At 33.7% G+C, this 22018-nt stretch overlaps 1 protein-coding gene across 4 annotated transcripts; it reads left to right on the top strand.

The window, feature by feature from the left end:
- Positions 1-861: 861 nt before the first annotated feature.
- On the top strand, positions 862-8215 carry LOC131636165 (uncharacterized). Of its 4 annotated transcripts, none has more exons than XM_058906824.1 (9): positions 862-1208; positions 1333-1387; positions 1639-1691; positions 2540-2615; positions 4818-5437; positions 5585-5711; positions 6065-6343; positions 6451-6552; positions 7472-8215. In XM_058906824.1, exons 5-9 carry the CDS (start codon positions 4818-4820, stop codon positions 7961-7963), a joined length of 1620 nt encoding a protein of 539 aa, XP_058762807.1. In that variant the 5' UTR covers positions 862-1208; positions 1333-1387; positions 1639-1691; positions 2540-2615; the 3' UTR covers positions 7964-8215. The 4 variants fall into 4 exon arrangements, with proteins under 4 accessions (XP_058762807.1, XP_058762808.1, XP_058762805.1 ...); XM_058906825.1 differs by having other exon boundaries at positions 1593-1691; XM_058906822.1 differs by having other exon boundaries at positions 1326-1387.
- The last annotated feature ends 13803 nt before the right edge of the window (positions 8216-22018 follow it).

Here is a 22018-nt window from a genome sequence, read left to right as displayed (position 1 = left end):
AGGTATCTCGAGATTCGGGTTAGAATCTTTCACACAAGCAAATACCCAAACAAACCTTTGAAAAAATAGAAAAATCAAGACAAGCAATTGAAAACATCGAAGTGATCTACACTCTAAGGTAACCCCTTTTGAAAACATTTTGTTTTTTGAATATCCCCAGCAGAGTCGCCAGTTCTGTCGCCCTCGGTTTTTTATATCTCGCGTGAGATACGAACTGACTCTTCTTTTGTTTTTGAGTTTTGAAAATCAGAGAGTCGCCACCGACTTTTATTTTATCCAATTAAGGAAAGGTTTATAGAAGAAACAGAAAAAGACCTTTAAGAGATTTTGGGTTCGGGGGTAGGTTATACAAAGGGAAGGTATTAGCACCCCTTTGTATCCATGGTTATCCATGGGCTCTTAATTGCTTAACTCACTTGTTTGAATCATTCACTACTAGAAAATGCCTTTTTAGCCACCTATTTTAGAGTCGGCCACCGACACCGACGCTAATAGTGTCGGCTTTCCCCACACTAACCGACTCTATGTTGGGATATATTTTTTAACTAATGATTTTTTTACGTAGCGTAGGCCTAGCCGACTCTAAGTAGCAAAAATATTTTTAAATAGTATATAATTTAATTTGTAGTGTGTTCAATTAAATTACTTAGAGTCAGTCCTACCGACTCTAGTATTAAAAAAAAAATTTTTTTTTTAGTGTAAGTTTTTCTGACTCTATTATATAAAATATATAGTTATTTTTAGTTTAGTTATAAATATTATTTAAATAAACAATTTAGAGTCGGCTCACTGACTCTATATATTAACATAGATTTTAATTTTAATAAAATATTCAATAAATAATTTTCATTTCACTTTCCCTCTTAGATATTTTCATTTTCCCTCTCACGTTATTTTCACTTTCCCTCTCTATTTTCTCATATACCCTCATTTCAGAATTTCTCTCAGAAACCCTAATCTTCTTCTCCTCTTCCCCTAATCCGTGAATCTAATAATCAACCAAGAATCTCTAAAATCTGAAATTCCCAAAACCATGTGATTCTCTAAAACCCGTAAACCCTTAATCGTGAAACCCTAATTCATTCATCAAATTTGTGAATCCCTGGTTCCAATTGAAGAATGTTTCGTTTAATGACTTGTTGATTTGAAGATTCCAATCGTTTATTTCGATTCCCAAAATCAGTGAAGCCCTAATCCCTAATTCAAAGGTAACGCTTCTGTTTCGAGTTCTGTGTTGAGTTTTTTTCAAGTCATTTCCATGGAGTTCTAGTTTGTTTTTATGATATAATGATAGGTTTTATGTTTTCTGAATGTCGGTTTTCAAGAACTCAGATTCGTGGATGCATGATGAAGCAGCTGTTCATTGCAAGTTGATTGTTGTTTTGAAGTAAGTTTAAAGTTCTGGTTTTTGTTGAATGAAAAGCATTTTGGTTTTCATTGAATGATACTTTAAGTGGTAGAATGAAAGTCATTAACATTTTAGAGTGAGCATTCTGGTTTTTGTTGATCGATAATGTCACTATGTTTGAAGAGCTTGATATTTGTGAGTTTTTCATGTAATTTAAGAATCTCTCTCTTTCTGTCTCTCATAGATCTGGTTTTATTCTTCTTTCTTTCAACTGATTGTTACCTAATCAGAATTTAGCTCGAGAAGCGGGATTGCAGGAGGCTTTTCCGAATTGGTTACGCAGGTAAAGATCTTTTTTCATTCATCGCCATTGTTATTTATTTATATTATTAAGTATTAGGTTCTTGTATTCTATATTTTTTTGAAGAATTAGGTTCTTGTAGTTTCCTCTATTGTAATCGTTTTTATGTTTTTTGTTTTCTCTCTAACCACTATTGTAATCGTTTTTATGTTTTATGTTCCTACTGTTGATATGATTTGTAATTTGTTTGATTTCAAGTGACTTACTGTTGATTTGGAATTTATCTTGAATGAGTGAGGGTAGCTGTTGTACAAAATAAAAAAGGATGTAGCTACGATGGATAGGTCATGGAATTCAAATAGACGAATCTACTGTTTGCTGATGAATTATTTTAGGGTGCAGCTGGGTAATCAGCTTAATTAAGCGCTTATTAGATAAACGCTTATTATATAATTGAATTTTTTTAAATAAATGCTTATTATATAAGCCTATGTGTATAAACTAATTTCATTAGTCAAAGAGGGAATGCGGTCATACTGTATTATTGTAAGTCTATCATAGAAAACATATTAGAATAAGTTGAGAATAATGTCTCTTGGACATGTCATATGTTCTAGTACTGCTGGTGTTAGTGTATAGTAGTTTTGATTACCATTTCCACCTTTTTCTTCTTTGCAAACCATAAGCTTCACTTGTCATTGCTTTCTTTAATACATACAACAACTATTGATGTGAATATGTTTCACACACAAATCATAAAACATACATACTCGATGTGAATAAATAACATAAGATTGAAAGATTTTACTGATTATAAAACAAGCTTAAACCTTAATTGTCATAAATCTTAATTGTTTACTGTTTTCTCACATATTTCACTTTGCTTTCAGGTTTCTCTCGTAATATTACTTACGTATCTTAATTCTTGGTGTTGTAGACATATATCAAAGACAACTATTTACCAAGGTTAGTCATCCCTACTCTTGACCCTAATAATACTCTGTTGTTGAATCGTTACAATTTATTTAAAGTTAGGCTGAACCGACACCGTAGTTTGGTGAATTGTTTGTTAATTTGTAACCAAACTGAAGCGTCAGTAATTGAATCGAGGGGTTGTATGTCACAGAATTTTATAACTTGACACATAATTTGATGTTATATATAATTGAACCAATGAGAATGAGTGTATTATTATAAATATATGTTAAAATACTATGTTAATATCACATCCTGTATCAGATAAACCCTACACTAGAAAGGTAGATGCATTATACAAATAAAGTGACAAAACTATTTACAAAGTGCTCAAAAAATATTTTGCAATAAAACCTCTCTGTCTATTTGATACAACTCGCAGCCGAATGAAAGAGAGAATACTATAGTAAATCTTTTAGGGTAGTTCTCACTGTAATAATATCTATTTCTTCCTGCACAAACAAAGAAATTGAAGTTAGAAATAAAATATGCAGCAAATATAATGTACAAAACTAACTAGAGGCTGCAAGTTGCAACATTGAAACTGATGACCACCTATAAGTGTGTGATATTATGTGACCCAAAAGTGTTTGATACAACAAAAAAAATAAGGAAACTTGATCTTCCAAATTCTCTAACAGGGGAGCATTTGCATAAAGGTGGCCCTATAGTATGGACAATGTAACTTGGCTATTGTACAAATGTTTTTATTATTTTAAAAGAATTAAATAAGTTAATGTTTTAAGGATTAACAATACTATAATAAACCATCAATATTTTTTTAAATATTACCTTACTGTTCACGAGCCATAAGAATCTCCCTTTTGGAACATAAATAATGGCATTAATTATGCTAGCACATACTGATTTTCAAGCATTTAAAATTAAAATTTGTTTAGTTGAATTAATCTGCCTCCGCCTGATTCAACTTCAACAACACTTAGTTGGACCAAATATAATTAGTCTAAACTTTTTGTTGTCCATGAGTTTTTAGACTTGTTTTGAAAAATAATGCTTATCCACATTGTTTCTATTGTGTTTGCTCATGTAGCATGTGTTGGTCTTCAGATTGAATCCCACACATTACCAAATATATATATCCAGCTGAGAAATGAGAACCCATCTAGTGTCATCATCTGTAAATTACAGAGTGCATGAATTGTGGCTAAGTCTATAACCCTTCAATTTGATTCCTACCTCAACAAAAATATGATTAACAAAAATCAAAAGTTTCCATTGAGTCTTTCAATAAACTAGTGAAAACTGCTGAAATAATCATTGCATGCATCAAGTTTAATAGTGTTACAGAATAACTAAAAAGTTAATTGCATCATGAGTGTGTGAGATCAGTATTCTGTTACCATCCAGAAATGTGTAGAGATATGCGTGGATGGTGTGCAGCAATCACCACAAAACCAAGGGGTCGCGTGGAGATTGAAAACAAAGAGGATGAAGATCCTTATCAATCTGATGGGATGTTACCTGTGCTACCCAATGTAGAAATTGAATCAATATCTTGTTTGCATGACAACTCACAAATAGATGAGTTCGAAGAGATTTTTGATTGTTCTCCTAGTGAAGCGGATAGAGGACATTGATGAAGAGAAGCGTTTTGCAACGTGATTAAGGGTTCAAATAGAAACAAAAAGAAGGGATCATTAATTCTATTGTAGAAATGCAATTGTTACAATCTTGCAATTGTTTTTTGTTGTTACAGTCTTGCATTGTTTTTTGTTGAGGTGTAGTAATTGTTTTTTGGGCTATTTGTTGGTGTTTCCAACTCAGTCAAAATGTAAACATTGTCTACTGTGTAGCAGTGTTCAATCTGGTTCTCTTTTGACTTAAGCTTCCTGTTGGTATTGGATTGCAAACACGACCCACACTTGGATCTTTAGGCTACCACATTGTCTATTTTTAGTTTTTTAGTATGATAAATATCCAATTTATTCAAATTAATTGTACTCTCTAATTTAATCTTTCTAACAAAATTAAGTTGCAAAAAAGAAAAAAAATTATGCACCTAAAAGTAATTAAACAAATCTGATGCAATGTGGGAAGTTGCATGGGCTATTGACTACTACAATGTTGTTGACATTTTTGTTCTTGAAAATCAAACTTCCACTCCCTTTGTGGCACCATTTACTGCTAAGTTCCTTTATTTTTTACTGATAATTTTATTTTTTATGACAACAGATGATTAAAAGAGGTGGAAAATCTAAGGTATTAGCACCAGGAAAACTTCAAGAACAAAGAAATCGCAAAATTAACAAGAAGCATACTGTTACGAAACCTGGTCATACAACAGTAGCACCACAGACAGAAGCTCAAACAACATTGTCGGCGCCCACACAAGCTCATACAACATCGTATGTGCAGACTGCATCGGCGATGCGAACACCGGCTCAAACAGCATCGTTCGTGCAAGCTGCATCGTCGACGCGAACACCAGCTCGAAAAACATCGTCCGTGCAGGTTCCATCGTCGGTGCCAACACCAGTTACCCCAACATCATTCGTGCAGAATGCATCAACTGCTCATACTGCATCAGTACCAACACCTGCACCTGTTCATGCCGCTACCTCTAAGGTATCTAGGTTTATGCCTACTCCCACTTTAAGCCATCAAACAATGGTTGGCCCTCAAAGTGTAAACCTTCAAACAACGGGTAGCCCTTCAAATTTGGTAGAGGAGGAAGATGTGGATGATGATGTGGATGATGATGAGGATGAGGCAGTGGGTCAAGAAAATGTTACCCCTCTTGTGCCAACACTAGATGAAAATGGGAAGGTTATTATAAAACCATATGGTACAGGGTAAGTCATATATATTGTAATTGGTGTTGTGTACCATTTCTTAATAATAACATGTTAATAACATGTTAATATATATTGTAATGTTATGTGCTTCAGCCATACTTATTTCTATTTATTCATGTAGTTGAATCTTTCAATATTTTGCAGGCTGGCTCCTGCCAAAGAAGTTGCTGATGCAATTAAATATGCTATACGCAAACAATTCTTTAAACCTATACATCACTGGACTGAACTCGATCGTGATACGAAAGCTGACTGGTTTAAGTGGTTTGGAGTAAGCATATTTAATTATGAGTTGTCTCTTAGTTATATGGATAAATGTTGAATTTTAAGATATAGTTTGGATCCACTTAATAGTGAAATTAGGGACTACTGGACAAAATATGTCCTTTGTGCCATATGAATAAAAAATTGTACATACTGAATATATTGAATAAAATATGTCATTTGTGCCTTATATTAATGTTCGTTGTGCCGTATGAATAAAATGTGAAGGATCCTTTCTACATTCTCATTGATTGATAGAATATGAAAATTCATAGAACATCTTGATATCATATTTGAAGGATCTATGTCCCTTCTGCCATATGAATAAAATATTAATAATGTGATGTTAATTTTTTTCAGGATAAGGTTTCGTGGGATCCTTGCGATCATGCAATTGTCTATTCCAGATTTGAAAAAAAAGGAAGAAAACGATTAAACGACATGATGGGGAAGGCGAGGGAAAAAGGGATTCAACCCCCATGGATTGGTGATGAAGCTTGGGTTGGTCTTCAAAATCATTGGAAAGAGCCTGAGTTCTTGGCTGTGTCTTCTCAAAACAAGATAAATCGAGCTTCCGCTAGAGGCGGAGCAGTCCACACCTCAGGCCGTAAGGCTCATCTTGATGTTGCACTTGAACTTGTAAGTAATAAAATCCTAAGAAATAATAATTATTGTGAAGATTTTTTATATCATGACAATTTTACTCGTATTCTATATTGATTATTTACTTATTTGATTATTTGTAGTCACATGAACTTCAAAGGGATTTGCGCCCCGATGAGTTATTTTTAAAAACGCATAAGAGGAAAAATGGTGAATGGGTTGACAATCGTGCTGCATCTACTTACGTAAGTTTTTCGTAAATGTTACTGTTTGTGCTGCAAAGTTTATATTGTGCTGCATTTTTCTTTTAAATTTTAGTCTTCCTTTTATAGTTCACTAGTCTTTCTATATGCATATTTTGTGTAATTGTGAATTGCAACCTTTCAAAAGAATTTATAATCAATGTGGTCACTTATCCATTGCAACATTGACCGCACTTTTATGATGACTTTTAACTGGACAATATTTTGTCTAATTGAGTTTGGTGATTAGGGTCATACACCAAAGTTGTATTCTGTCCTAAGTTGTGCAATATAATTTTTCTTTGAACAAATACATGTATGATACTTTCTTTAAGTAGTCATTCACATCATTTATTTTGCCGACCTTGTCTCTAACATATAAGTGATGTAAAGGTGTTTAGTGCTGTGAATTTGGTGGTTTAGTGATTGTTGTGATCTTTGGTTTGGGTTTGAGAAAATGTGAGCTAAGCTTTAGGTTTTTATGATAGAACTTGGTCACTAGAATTGGGAATTATTCATATACCTTAGGCATTGCAGGTTAGGATATGGGGGCTGCATCTTCTCCACTTGGATAAGATAGGACAACAAACAACTAATATTAAAATATCTTATTTGAGTAATCCTTGTAGTTCTGTAAATATCAAGACAGTTGCTAGGAAATTTCTACGCACTTTTTCCACTTGTAGTTCTATAAACCTTGTGGTTAAACTTGTCATGTCTGGTTTTGGACTTTTAAAGCCTGATTTGAGAACTATACTGGACTTTTACCTCGCTTTTATGCTATTTAATATATGCATACTTTGATTTTATGTAATAATATATGTATACTTTATGTAAGTTCTCGTAAATTTTTATGTTTGTAATTACAAGCTTGATGACTCTAGATTAAGCTAACATGTTAGCTACTTTTTCTATTATACAGAAAGCTTTTAGAGAGAAATATGATGCAGAACTTCAGCCAACAGAAGAAGGGAATGGAAATGATGTTCAAGTGGTAGATGGAGAGCGTGTAAATCAGCTATGGACAGAGGCAGCTGGGGGCCGTAGCCGTGGTCGGGTTTATGGCGCGGCAGATTTTGCTATTAATCTAAAACGTGGATCAAAAACTTTTACCCAACAATCTCAAACTCCTCACCACTCTATGTTCGGGGTTTCATTAGAAGCTGAAAGAGCAGCTAGAATTAGAGCTGAACAAATTGCTGAGGCTGCAACTGCCCGATTACAAGAGGCTAACGAACTTATTCGAGCTGCTACCGAGGCTGCAAAAACTGCTACCGAGACTGCACAGAGGATGGAGAGTGAGATGAATGCTTGGAAGGAACTTATGATGAAGAAAATTGACGCTAAAGTTAGCGGATCACATCGTCATCATTATGATGACGATTTGGATGATTTGTCCTTAGATGAAGCTTGATCTTTCACTCTTAGCAGAATGAATTCATCTCGGATTTCAAAACTTTTTTGTATGTTTTTTGGGACTTCATCTTAAATGTAATCTGAGTTATTAGGGGTGACTTTTGTTGTAGCTATGACTACTTTATTTTGCATTTTGAATCAACTTTGCAGTATTAGGATAATATTACATCGAATGTGCTACTTTGTATCTTTGTATCAGGAAGGTTGTATGATATTTTGAAATGACAAATGTTAGTGGTTGTTAATTCTATGAATTTTTGCTACAATTTTACAGGCTCTATCTAAACATATGTATATTATGTTTACTAAAGCAACTTGTATACAATTTTATAGGCTCTATCTAATTTATAGATGGTTAGTCAGTTGGCTATTTGCATTTGTTTTTAACATAATATTTTTACTCAGATGCAAGCAAGGTGTGGTATATAGTCTATGTTACATAAACTCCAAGCAAGGTGTGGGCTACATTATTATAGAATTTACTTTATTTTTGTTGTCTACTTTCTTCTATTTACAAGTTTCAGGTCTAACTGATTTCAGGACATGGGGTACAACTGCTTTTATGGCATTTTGTGTGAACTCTGGAACTTTCAGAATCATTGCCGATATAACAGGTTACTCAAATTTCATTCATAGTGTTCCTTTCTCTTCCAATTTTTTGTGCTTGTGATAATTAATCGATTAAAAATTGCAGAAGGTTACAGAAGGTGAGGGGAAATTGCTTAAACTGGTTGTCTCTTCTCCGGCTGATAGGTGCTAAATTGCACAACTAATTGTTCCACCAGGTAAATGGTTAACATGACGCTTCAACTTCAAAATACATTTCACTCTTTTTCTCCAAAAAGATGTTGTCATTCTTGGAACTCAGGTAATATATCTATGATGGTTTTTTTATCTTATATCATTTGTAAATTTCATAATCAATTAAGGGGTATTTATCTTACACAGGATGAATCAGAATGGCCTCAACTTCCTGTTTTCTCATCTTATGGAAGAAATAAAGATACACCTGTTGGATGGTCTAGCAGTCTCGTATTTGGAACTAATCTTACTAATGTTGTAATTACAGGTAACAACGGAACGATTGACGGACAAGGATCTTATTGGTGGAACAAGTTCCACAAGCATGAATTGAGAATCACTAGACCAAACATGATTGATATCATGTACTCTAATCAAATCCAAATATCTAATCTTATTTCGGTTAATTCCCCAACTTGGTTTGTCTATCCAATTTACAGCAGGTTTGATAATGCAACATTTTCAATTATTTCTCATCCTTAGTGCATTATTTTTCATTCTTCTGATAGTGCTTTGGTTGCATTATGAAGTGAAATGTCTGGTGGAATCTAAGATGTAAGAATTGAAGACGTAACTGCTATAAACACTGATGGCTTGTGATTCCACAGTTTGGTCTTGATGTAATTCAACAAGTATGTTCCTTTATTCAATGCTAGTTCTTGCTTCTCTTCGACAAAATCATGACTACTAGTATGTGTAATGATAACTTGTTAACATTTACTTGGTTGAGTTTTTGACAGCACGGATTTGCAAGGAATATGGATTGGACTGAAGGATGATTCCATGTATACTCTGCTCTCTTCGTGTGCTATATGAGAAAGGATCAGTGCAATCATGAATGGTGTGGCATGGTAATATCATTTTTGTGTTTTCACTTTTTTCTATTGTGATTTTCACTTTTTTCTATTGTGATTTTCATATTTGATTAATTATTTTTATGGTGCCTTATCTGCAAGGAATGTGGATTGGACTGAAGGATGATTCCATGTATATTCTGCTCTCTTCATGTGTTATATGAGAAATGATCAGTGCAATCATGAATATTAGTGTGGTATGGTAATATCATTTGTGTGTCTTCACTTTTATCTGTTGTGAATTTCATATTTGATTAATTATTTTTATGTTGCCTTGAAATTGGAATGACTATGATTTTATACTTATATTTCTGGTTGTTTAGGATGGTGTTGTAAGGTAACTTGCAACTCTAAAATGCATGTACATTTCTCTCATATTAGGTTACTTTGAAAGATGTTGGTCAATGAGAGTATAACATTATGCATTACTTTGGTATAATATTATGCACCACAGCAAGACCAATCCAATGTGTTGACTTTTCTTGATTGGCTTTGACTTTAGTGTCGGCTAGGCTGACGCTAAAAGAATGTATTGACTATCCTCGATTGACTTTAGAGTCGGTCAGGCTGATGCTAAAAGAATGCATTGACTATCCTTGATTGACTTTAGAGTCGGTCTAAACAACGCTAAACGTTTTTGTTGACTTATGTTTGTAGATTATAGTGTCGGTTGTGCCGACGCTAAATGAAAATCTGACTTTTATGAATTTACTATAACGGCGGCCGTCGGACGCTAAATTAAATTGTTGACTTTTATTAGTTGACTTTAGAGTCGGCTTGTGCAACACTAAGGATAATAGTAGACTTTTTATGTTTTTAAAAAACGCAGCGTCAGTGGTTTTAGTGTCCATTTTACCTCGGTTAGGCGGACGCTACTTAGCGTCGGCTTCTCTTAGGCCGACTCTACTGTTTAGCTTCCAATGTTTTATCCAAGGCCCGACACCGACGCTAACCCGACGCTACACACATATTAATGTCCGTTTTTTCACTGTTAGCGTCGGTAAACGGCCGACACTAATTAATGTTTTTCTAGTGGTGATTTGTCTTGCCTTGAAATGCTTGTATGTGGTTTTAAAATACCTTTGTAAATTAACTTTGTAATGATCCTTGTGCGGATGTATACAAAGTGTTTTATCTTTCGAAAAGATGTTTTGAAAAAAAGATCTTTAATTTCGTAATGATCCTTGTTTGGATATATACAAAATGTTGTCTTTTTTTGAAAGTTTTGTTTTGAAAAAACAATGATATACGAGACATTTGTTGTTTTGATTTGATTTGAGCAAGCAATTAGGAGATCTACCCTAAGTTTATAAGGTCCTTTCCTATTTCTTTTAGAAAATTCTCCTTTGACCGGATGCAAACAAAAGTTTGGATTTGCATTTGAAACAGTAGAATTCATTTTGAAAAAAGTAACAGAGGGATTACCCTAAGAGGTGCAAGTGTGATTGTGTTTTGATTCAGATATTTTTGTCGTTGAAGTTAGTGATCTAACGCTTCAGTTTTTATCTTTGACATACACGCAGTTTTATATGTACAGAATTTAAAGTGCGGGAATGTAAAATGCGAAAAGTAAATCTACGCTATTACATCGATTGTGCGGGAAATGTAAACTACGCTATTTACATGATTTTGACAACCTATACACTTTATCTAGGAATTTAAATTGCAATAAGATAAAAGGAAGTATTTTTGGATTTTTTAGATGGTTGATTTTAATTAGAATTAATGCATAATTAATTTAATTAAATAAGAAAAAAGGTAGAAATAAAATTTAAACCTAAAAATTAAGTCTAAAATATGTTCATATTGCTTGTTAATTAATTTTAAAATAAAAACTAATTTTTTTGGATTTTTTTGAAGTTGTTTTGGAAATTTATTAAGCTAATTAACATATAATTATATAAACAATTATACAAATAATTAAAACTTAAAGAGAAAAATATTCTAAATATGTACAAAGTTAGTCTATAATATATAAACTAAGTTTAATAAAAAGAACAAATTTTTTCTGATTTTTTGATAGGTTGAAATAATTAAAAAGCAATTATATAAATATATACTAATTAATTAAACAATATATTATAATTATTAAGAAAAATAAAATATTTTTGTGTCAAAAATTAATAGATTATTTTATAAACCTAAAAATATTTTTATTATATTTTTTTGATTTTTAAAACTATTTTTAAATAATTTTAGAAGTTAAATCAAATAAAAATAGAAAATATTTAAATCTGTGATCCTGTGTGGTAAAGGACTGAGTGTCCATGGTGAACCTGCATGTTTGAGAGCGTTGGATGAAGCAATAGTGTGATCTGATGGCTGTAATAAAGAGGGAGCATGATATGATGGTGGATGGTGTGCACCGAATTCAAGGAGAATTCATTATTCTGGCTGGGTCCCACGCGCGCAAGGTGGACCAATGGAAAAGCAAAGACTGGCCACGCAGGCAGTCAACTTTTCAAACTTACTGTTCATCTTCTTCTTCATATTACCTGCGGATTTTGCTGCAGATTTACCTGCGGATTTTCCTGCAGATTTTTCCTTCAAATTTTCAATCTTTTGAACGACCTACAAAATGAAAATAAAAAAGAACAAGGGCCACCCAGATCACCTAATTTGACCCTTCTAAACATGATAACGGTGTTAGTTTTATCATTTGGAGCTTGCATCATGGAGAACGAAAGCTTCACATGTTTGAAGCTCAAAAATGGTGGAGCTTCAAAACCACGTTAGAGCTTGCATGTAATCACTCAAATCTACTCTATATCATGCCATGAGTCCATTCAAATGATTAGTTTGTATTATAGTTAAGTACACATAGGAAAACGAAAGCTACATGGTTATAAGTAGGAAGATGATTATGCATGTGTTTGAGGTTGTTTCTATCACATGCTATAGCTCAAACCTTACCTATGATGTTATACAAGAGTGATAGAATGATTATTTTGTATTGATAGTGGCTGGAAATATGAAAACGAAAATTACATATATTTGATATTTTTTTGACAATTTTATGGATTTCTTTGCTATTCTCTTGGTATAATTTTGTGTGTCTTGTGTTGATGAAGTATCCTACTTCATTTATAAGCAAAGAAGTGCTGAAAATTGAAGCTAAGAAGCATTGATTGCTTGTTTGAACTTTTGATTTTTTTATATTAAAAATCTTTGTATTTTTGACCATGGCTTGATCTTCTTGGTCTCTCTTGCTCTAGGCCTGCTTTGTACCTTCATGCTGCAGAGTATTGATCAACTTTGGTGGCTTTAGCTTAAGAATGAAGCACGGTATCATTATCCTTCACCATTTCTTCTTTAATTTAACTTTAAATGTAATAAAATTAAACCAAAAAAGAAATAAAAATGTCATGGGCCTTAGGTTGGTCGTGGGAGGCCCTTAACATTGTTAGAATCATGTTTGGATCATGAAAAGTTGGCCCCTTTTGGAAAAAAAACATTTTTGATCAATGTTGGTTTCATGCATTTTCCCAAAATATAGCCAACTTCAACAAGGCATAAATCCCTCAATTTTTATCATATGAAGGAGTTCTTGTACCTTTTAGAAACCTCAAGATGTCCTCTACAAGTTACTTTGGAAACTTTTTTTCATTTGGAGAAGTTATCTTGATGTTATGGCCTTTGACAAAAAACCACTTTTTGTTGACTTTGAAAATGACCTGTAATGTCTGAGCTCATATTTTTCAAATGGTAAATCCAATGACCATGGAATCAATTGAATTTGAAAGATAATTGAATTTCCTTCAAAACAAGCTTTGGTTGGAATTTTTTGAATGAACGAGGAGAGAGTTATGGCCGGTTAAAGTTCAGTTGACTTTTTAGGAGAAAACCCTAATTTTGAAACTTAGGGTTTTGTTGATTTTTGATCTTTCCTTGATGAATTATGATCAACCAATGATCAAATGATGAATCTTTTGACAAAATATTGATGTTGACAAAAAATTTCGTTTTTTACTGTCTGTTGACTTTTCGGTCAAACTGGTCGTCTGTTGACTGTTTGAGTTGCTGACTGTGCGTCTGAGCGAATTGAAGTTTGAAAATTTGTATGGTGGTACTTTGAGATATACGGAGGTCCATGAAATCCATTTGAGGTTTCAAAAAACTTGTTCTCCTAAAAAAAACAAAAACCCTAGTTAGGGACTGTTTGTGTAGGAGACAGTTAAGCGTACCTGATTTTTGTGCAGTGCTGAGTCTCTGCTGATCATGTGATTATCAGAAGACTTATAGAACAAAAATATTGGAATTTTGAAATGTAAAAGATTGATTTGATTGATGGTACAAAACACGGAGAATCGTGCTATCAGCGGGTTTGACTGTCAACTGGCTGTTCAGGCATTAACGTAACAGTTAAAGTGAAAATTCAACAGTTAAAGTTAATTTTTTCTTTTTTTTTTGTTGAGTTAATGGTGAAAATTTATTTACATGAGTTTTTAGAAAAACACAAAACATAATAAATAAATAAAATACACTGCACGCGAACGAAATTACCGACAATAACCTTGAAAAATATTTAATGCGCAGAAAAATAAATATTTAATTAGCAGAAAACACACATAATATTATCTGGATAATTAAACTACAGTACGACAGATAGTACGACATTTAATACTGACAGTACAAATATTACATAATATAATGAACAATACGACAAATAAACGGTACATTATTTGAAAACAAAAGATACGACAAACTTTAAAAATGACGATTAAAAACCCATGCTATAAATAACAACATATAGATGATTGGGAGTGTAAACAACCCAGGTCCGCATTTTTCAGGACTATGCAGACAGAAAAAGGACATGATCACCACCAAGACGGTGATGACCATAAGAAAACACGTATCCATCCCCTTCGCCATTTTTGCCGGGGAAGAAGAGAAAATAAGTATGAGGTAGAAATTTGAGAGATGAGTTGAAATTTGATGTGAGAATTTATGGAAAAAATGAGAGGTATTTATAGAGTGAAAAGAAGGATAGAGACGTTGGGGAATGAAGTGATTCCGTACAAAAAAGGAAAATTTGAGTGGAAGTAGGATTTGAAAGAAAGTGTATGGTAGGGTTTGAAAAGAGAGATGTATAGAATAAAGTTAGGATTTGATTTTGAAAGAAAGAGATTTGAAAAGAAAGGAAAAGATTTTGAAAATAATAGAATATAGTACAAAAAATTAGTGGGAAACAAAAACTAATAATTATTTACTCGTTACCAGTACAGTCTGAATCCCCGGACTCTGCGCCTGCAAAATTTAATTTTGTACCAATTGTGTCAGTACTATTTATCTGCAAATAAATCTCAAATAAACAGCGTGTGTGAAGTGATAAACAGTAATTGGCGTTTGCGTAAGAACAAATTCAACAGCGAACCAAAGTACTGTATAAGAAAAATTCTAAAAACCGAGTATTCATAAAAATCAGGATATTTGTGAAATAAAATCCAAGATTATATGACACTCCCAATTTTTAGACAAAAATCTGTTACCTTCTTTCTAAAAAAGATGCGGGCAAATTTTGGGGTATAACAGCTGTGAAGGAGTCAATGGATGCTATATCTATGGATAAAATCACTAAACAGTTCATTGCAGTTAGTCACGAGCAGTTGGCTTGTGCAGGGTTACTAGATTGATGAACGTTATATCTCGCTGAGATCACTGAACAGTTTAGTCATCAAGGGGTTAGTCACTCGCGGGTAGCTTTTGCCGGGTTAGTCACAACAGTTAGCTGTGCAGGAAGTTAGTCACAGCAGTTGGCTGTGCAGGAAGTTAGTCACAACAGTTGGCTGTCCAGATTGTTAGTCACGACAGTTGATCGTGCATATGTAATCAAGTTTGGTTATAGTGGATTAAGCCCTATGTTGAGAGGCAAATCAACTGAGGAAGGTGGACTGAAGATAGCATTATTTAGAAGGTGAATAAGGATAAAAATGACTGTGTATTTTAATTTCTGTACATTTCATTTTTAACTCAGAACATCCACGTAGAAGTCTTTAGAATTGTACTGAACCAAGTCAGAAGTTCTGATAATATACAGAAGTTAAAATGAATGTCTCATTGGTTATGCAACGCTACTTCAAATATGCTTTCGGAACATAAATCATAGCATATAAAAATAATGAAACACTAAAAGAAATAAAAGATTTTAAAGAAAGGGAAATATGTTTTTGGAAGAACACAATTCAACCCCCCTTTCTTGTGTTTTTCTCCACCTTCAATTGGTATCAGAGCTTGGCTCTATTATTGATCTCATGATCAAACACTTAACCGTGTAGAGAGATTCAGAAGGAGAAAAAACACACTAAGTAGAAAATAAAAGTCATATTCCAACACTCAGTATAATCAGACGATGCCAAGACAAAGATCTCAATACTCTGAGAACATTATCTACATATCTAAAGGAGTTTTGTGGATCAACATCAAAATTTCATAAGAATCTCAAGATATCAGAAAGAAGAATATGCGCTTAATGGAAATATTCAAATTCAAAACAAGTGTTGCTGACTCAATCCAGAATGGTTAAAACCAAGTAGTCAAATTAATCAAGAATGAAGACATGACATAACAAGACCTGAAGCAGGAACATGCAGAACTTAAACTCAAGAAGAAACTTCTCTCAAAAAGGTTGGAAGAATGGTTTATCATCTAGAACGGTCAGATCTTTCTAAAACTTTCTCTTTTATAATTCTGCTGACTTAAAAATCTCTTTTGCATGTCTAGTATTAGTTGTCACCTACTCCACTACCTGTCATATTCTCCATGCATGTGCTGTATCTCTGAGTTAACTTTAATTATTGCATTCATTTCGTAATTATTAGCTAAACAACCATTTCTTGAATAAATGAAAGTCAAACTAAAATCTGACTCTAACACTAATGTATGTCAGTATATCTTGTCTGCTCCTGCATGCTCACCAAAGTTAATGAGAAAAGACTAGTCTCTTAAGTGTGTATTAGTATCCTGTCATAGCTTAACTGACATCTCTTCATTTTCTTCAACATATACAAACATTAGATCTAAAACAGATCTCAACACCTTCATCTAATAAAAAACATCAAATATCTTTCCATCCCTCTTCCAAATCTTCCCCATCCTCTTCAGAATATGTCATCTATGACCTACCATGGAGATGAAAACTACCAGAAGGTCATCTCTAAGAAGTACCCAAATCTTGATTTTCTCTTGGATGATGCAAGAGAATTAATATGGAGCTCTCAAATCCAGTACTGGGCAAACTACTTCCCATGCTCCGAGGTCCTGTTTATCCTGTTTTGGTAAAAGAGTTTTGGAAGTTTGCCAGAATCAGTGATGATAAAAACAATATCTTTTCTGAAATTTCCAAACTCCCCATTTCTGTTACCATCCCTTCCATTGTCAAAGCCACCGGCTGTGTCTCATCTGGAGTCACCACTGAAGAGTTCCAATCTGACCTAAGGTCGGTAAACTTGTTCAAAACCCTTTTTGATGATTCTATTCCTTATGAACCATACAATCCTGAACATCTCCCCCACTATCCTAAAATCTGGTTCAAATTCTCCCTAACTAACCTTCTTCCTATAATGCAAGTAAGGGATGTCATGTCGCATGATGACAGGGTGTGGGTGTTCCTTCTAACACACCACTATAGGATTGACCTTCCTAAAACCATATTCAACCATCTTAAGGACACCATGAGGATATCCAAAAATCAGACACACTTCCACATTCCTTATGGGAGAGTTCTATCTGCCTTGTTTGAATCAGTTGAAATTACTCAGATAATTCGCAATGTAGAATCTCCAAACCTTAATGACCCACTAACTGAAGAAAACTGCGAATCATTTTATGTTTAATTTTCATTTTCTTCGATGTAATCCTTATCTACTGTCATTATAATGTTTCTTTCATATGAATGAAATTTGGTTATGTTCTATTATGTTCCTGAATATCTTAGCTTACTTACATTTTTCCATTATTATGACAAAAAGGGGGATTAAAAAACCATTTTATGATTCTAAGAACTTTAAAGCATTCAGAATTATAGGTCATATATACTGAAGAAGAAAGTTCTAACAAAAGTCAGAAAGGGTTCCCATAAACTATTCATCTAAGGGGGAGCTGTGATAAGTTCATCTAGTTATTTAACCAGGGAGAGTTAACATGAGAATTAGGAAGAGTTAATTGAGTAATAGAAAATTTTGAACTACTCATTAAAAGATATACATCTCAAAAGAAGGAGAAAATTTGAAAATTGATATTCTAGAATTATAACATGTTCTGACATAAAATATTCTGACTTGATACAAATGAAACTAAAATCTCAAATACATTCCTAACTTGTGTACCAGAAGTATTTGCTTTGAATACAGGAACATCTGAAACTTAAGGAATACTCTATTCGAATTTCTAGAAGATGCACGTACTTGCATAGCTACATCTATCAATCTTCTGAAGAGCCAAAGAAAAATTTCTCTCAGGGGGAGCTATAAATCATAAAGAAGTTTATATGATTATATATTTCAAGGGGAGATTACACATCTCAGGGGGAGAAATTATCTTAGTACAACTAGTCCGATTAATCTCATTTGACCCTCCTAAAAGCTTTTTGATTATGACAAAAATGGGGAGAAAGAATAGACTTTGATGAATAAGTTATTGAAAAATAAGTTGCTTGATTGAACATATAAAAGGGGAGGAAATATACTTGCTTAATTATTATCACCTCATATAATTGTTCCATCAAAATACATGGTTTTTTACATCATCAAAAAGGGGGAGATTGTTACAACAAGATTGAGAATCTATGTTCAGAATCTGGTTTTGATGATAACAAACGTATATTTTGTGAGTAACAATTTTATTACTAATAATTTCATTGAGTGTGTAGATATTATGCTATAAGCCTTATACGATGGCATCAAACTCAGACAAGCACAATATCAAAAAGAGTATCAAACAAGCTTCAAGAAATCAAACAGAAATATCAGATATATGAAGTCTCATTACAACTAGAAGATCACATGAATAGAAGATCAGAAGTTCTGATAAAGTAATGCAGTGACATACAAAAAGCTACAACAACAATGTCTCACTCGAACAAGAAAAGAAAATACAACCTCAGCCTACAAAGTGCAAAAGTTCAGAATCAAAAGAAAAATTGTTACAAACATCATCATTAGGAAAACGGTTGCAACAAATTAATGGAACAACTCCCAAGGTTGATTGAAGAAGCAACCCACATGAAGCGTGTTGGAAAGACATGCTTAACCAAGGAAACACGCTACCAACTATCATCATCAAGCTAGAGATAAGATTCTGCCATGAACAACACTTGTCAATTACTGATTCAATCGAGACAAAACATTCAAAGCAATCTTCAAACAAATCTCAACATCTAGATTCCAACGGTAACACATCAAGCTATATATATATATCAAACTTCAAACTTGAATGTGTACATCCATGGTGTGTATCCATAGTGCATCTATAGAGTGCAACAAGAGATAGATCTTGAGAGAAATCTGTAGAAGAGCAGCTGAGCATGAAAGCGTAAAAGAAAAATGTGAAACCATGCTTTAGAAGTTACACAAGAGGCAACACATACTTAGTATGTGACGAATCAATCCATAGTGTTGTTATACACTAATTATAAGCCTATGTGAAGAAAACATAAAAGAGTGAAAAAGAAATTTTTGCTGTTAAGCAGTATCCTCCAATGGAGTTTTAAGAAATGCACTAATACTGGATCAGTTCACATATTGCTCACATTGAACGACTAGGGAAACTGAATACACTGAGTTGCTGCTCGAGAGTGTTTCATGTTTGCTTATGATTATTAAATGTGTTACTGGCTGTAGCAAGCTTCATGATATGTATTCAAGAAGAAGATGAATATCTACGCACAAGAAGCAATCAACATGAGAGCTATTGCTCCATATCTGCTTATGAAGAAGAAAAGAAGATGGTCTTGCAAGAAGGAATTACTTTCAAAGAGATGAAGCTCTAATCTCCTTAATCAGACAAGAAAAGACCAAAACTGAAAGAAGCAACCAATACATGAGCTGCTGCTCTTAATCTGCTTTTAGAAGTAGAAGAAGATATCATCCAAAAGTTGAAGAAAAGAAGACTGCAAGATATTTTATTTCTTGTAATAATATGAAAAACCACATAGAGTTATTGCTCATAGTGTGTTATATATTAGAAACTTCTGGTAGATTGTTTAGGCACCAGAAGTGACTTATAGTCAGTGTGTCGTAAACATATGCACTTAGAATAAGAGAAAATCTGCTTAACTAAAAAGCACACTTGTAATCTCCAGAAGATCGATGAATGTTATATCCTGATGGGATCACTGAACGGTTCATGATCCATGGTTAGTCACGAGCAGTTGGCATGTGCAGGGTTAGGCACAACAGTTTGGTTGTGCAGGGTTAGTCATAGTAGTGGGCTGTGTAGGAGTCATTGGATGTTATATCCGTGGATCAGATGACTGAACACTTCATTGCAGTTAGTCACGGGAATTTGGCTTGTGAAGGGTTACTAGATTGATGAACATTATATCTCGCTGAGATCACTGAACGGTTCAGACATCTAGGGGTTAGTCACTCGCGGGTAGCTTGTGCAGGGTTAGTCACAGCAGTTGGCTGTGCAGGAAGTTAGTCACAACAGTTGGTTGTGCAGGTTGTTAGTCACGACAGTTGATCGTGCATATGTAATCAAGTTTAGTTATAGTGGATTAAGTCCTCTGTTGAGAGGAAAATCACCTGAGGAAGGTGGACTGGAGGTAGCCTTATTTAGAAGGTGAACCAGGATAAAAATGAATGTGTCTTTTACTTTCTGTACATTTCATTTTTAACTCAGAACATCCACACAGAAATCTTCAGAACTGTACTGAGCCATGTCAGAAGTTCTAATAATATACAAAAGTTAAAATGAATGTCTCATTGGTTATGCAATGCTACTTCAAATATGCTTCCGTAACATAAATCATAGCATATCCAAATAATGAGACACTAAAAGAAAGAAAAGATTTTAAAGAAAGGGAAATATGTTTTTGGTAGAACACAATTCAATCCCCCCCTTTCTTGTGTTTTTCTCCACCTTCATTACCAACAAAAAATTTAAGTGCACGATCTTCTTCTTATATAGCCAAAGAAAATAGAGTCGCTGAGGAAAATCTGGCTATTTGAAAAGAGTCATTAAACAATGATTTGAAATGGCAATGCCACGTATTTTCTTTTCCATACCATGTACTTATCATTGCTATTGATATCATTTGGCTTCTAGTCTTCAGAGGCTTCTGATGGTAGATGTTTGAAGCGTGAGTATAGTTGTGATACTTTAATCTCTGAATAGTTAAGTCTTCAGTTTTTCAGAACTTGTTCGCTCAGAACCTTGTCTTCAAAACTTCAGCACTTATCTTTGAAACCTTATTTATTATAACTTCAAGTCTTCAGAGTCTTTAGAACCTTGTCCATTCAGAACATTGTCTTAAGAGTCTTTTAGAACTTGGTCTTCAGAACCCTTTGTCTTCAGAAACATACATCTTCAAAACTTCAATCTTCAGAACCTTCAGTCTTCAGAATCTTCAGAACCGCGTCTTCAGAGTCTTTGGCACTTGGTTCTTCAGAAGATTATTCGTTCAGAATATTATCTAGCTTCAGAATCAGAACCACTTTCAAAACAGAATCCATATGAAAATTGCAACAACAATATCATACGTCCTTGAGTATGCTTGAGACTTGTGTTACACTTAGTAACTTGCATATGATTTTCATCGCACATCTTGATAATGTTTGTTTGATCTGATAACTTCAATAGTCATGGTCTTGCACAGAAACAAACATTAGAACATAAAATAGTTCTTTCACAAATACTCCATTGTTATCATATAAACTCAGAGATATATTGCATAACGAAATCTTGTTCTAACTATCTCCCCCTTTTTGATGATGACAAAACCATGTATTTGATAGAACCATTAAAATAGGGTAATCACACAACGTAACATAATCAGAGTTTTTAGCAACAACTCCCCCTGACTGTGTTAACCCCGAAATCTTATTTATGCTTGTTTATAGTCTTTCTATGATCTCAAGACTTACAAAAATAGAAATTTTGAGTTATCAAAACATAGGATAGAGAAGGAATACTTCCCTATGGTCTAAAAGAAGATAAGTCTTTAGCATCTTGACTTGTTCAGCTGAACTTCTGTTTTCAGATCTTCAGAACTTGATTTCTTTAACATCGTATCTGAGTCCCACATCAGAGCCTTATGATATTGATCTACTACTATTCATCAGAACATATGTAGTGTAAAAACGAAGTTTGCGCTCTTATAATAACTTGGCTACACCATTTATCAGAGGTAGAACTTGTCTTTCAAATGTGAGACTCCCCCCTGAGTTTGAGACTTG

This window comes from Vicia villosa, unplaced genomic scaffold (genome assembly GCF_029867415.1).
Source record: "Vicia villosa cultivar HV-30 ecotype Madison, WI unplaced genomic scaffold, Vvil1.0 ctg.001653F_1_1, whole genome shotgun sequence".
NCBI classification, from domain to species: Eukaryota; Viridiplantae; Streptophyta; class Magnoliopsida; order Fabales; family Fabaceae; genus Vicia; species Vicia villosa.
This window is presented reverse-complemented; position numbering and strand designations above follow the sequence as displayed.

Bases quoted from the DNA above. Each gene is read 5' to 3' on its own strand.
- LOC131636165 (XM_058906824.1), top strand. From the start codon at position 4,818: ATGATTAAAAGAGGTGGAAAATCTAAGGTATTAGCACCAGGAAAACTT. The intron at 6,344-6,450 runs GTAAGTAATAAA...GATTATTTGTAG, and splicing joins TTGATGTTGCACTTGAACTT to TCACATGAACTTCAAAGGGA. The intron at 6,553-7,471 runs GTAAGTTTTTCG...TCTATTATACAG, and splicing joins ATCGTGCTGCATCTACTTAC to AAAGCTTTTAGAGAGAAATA.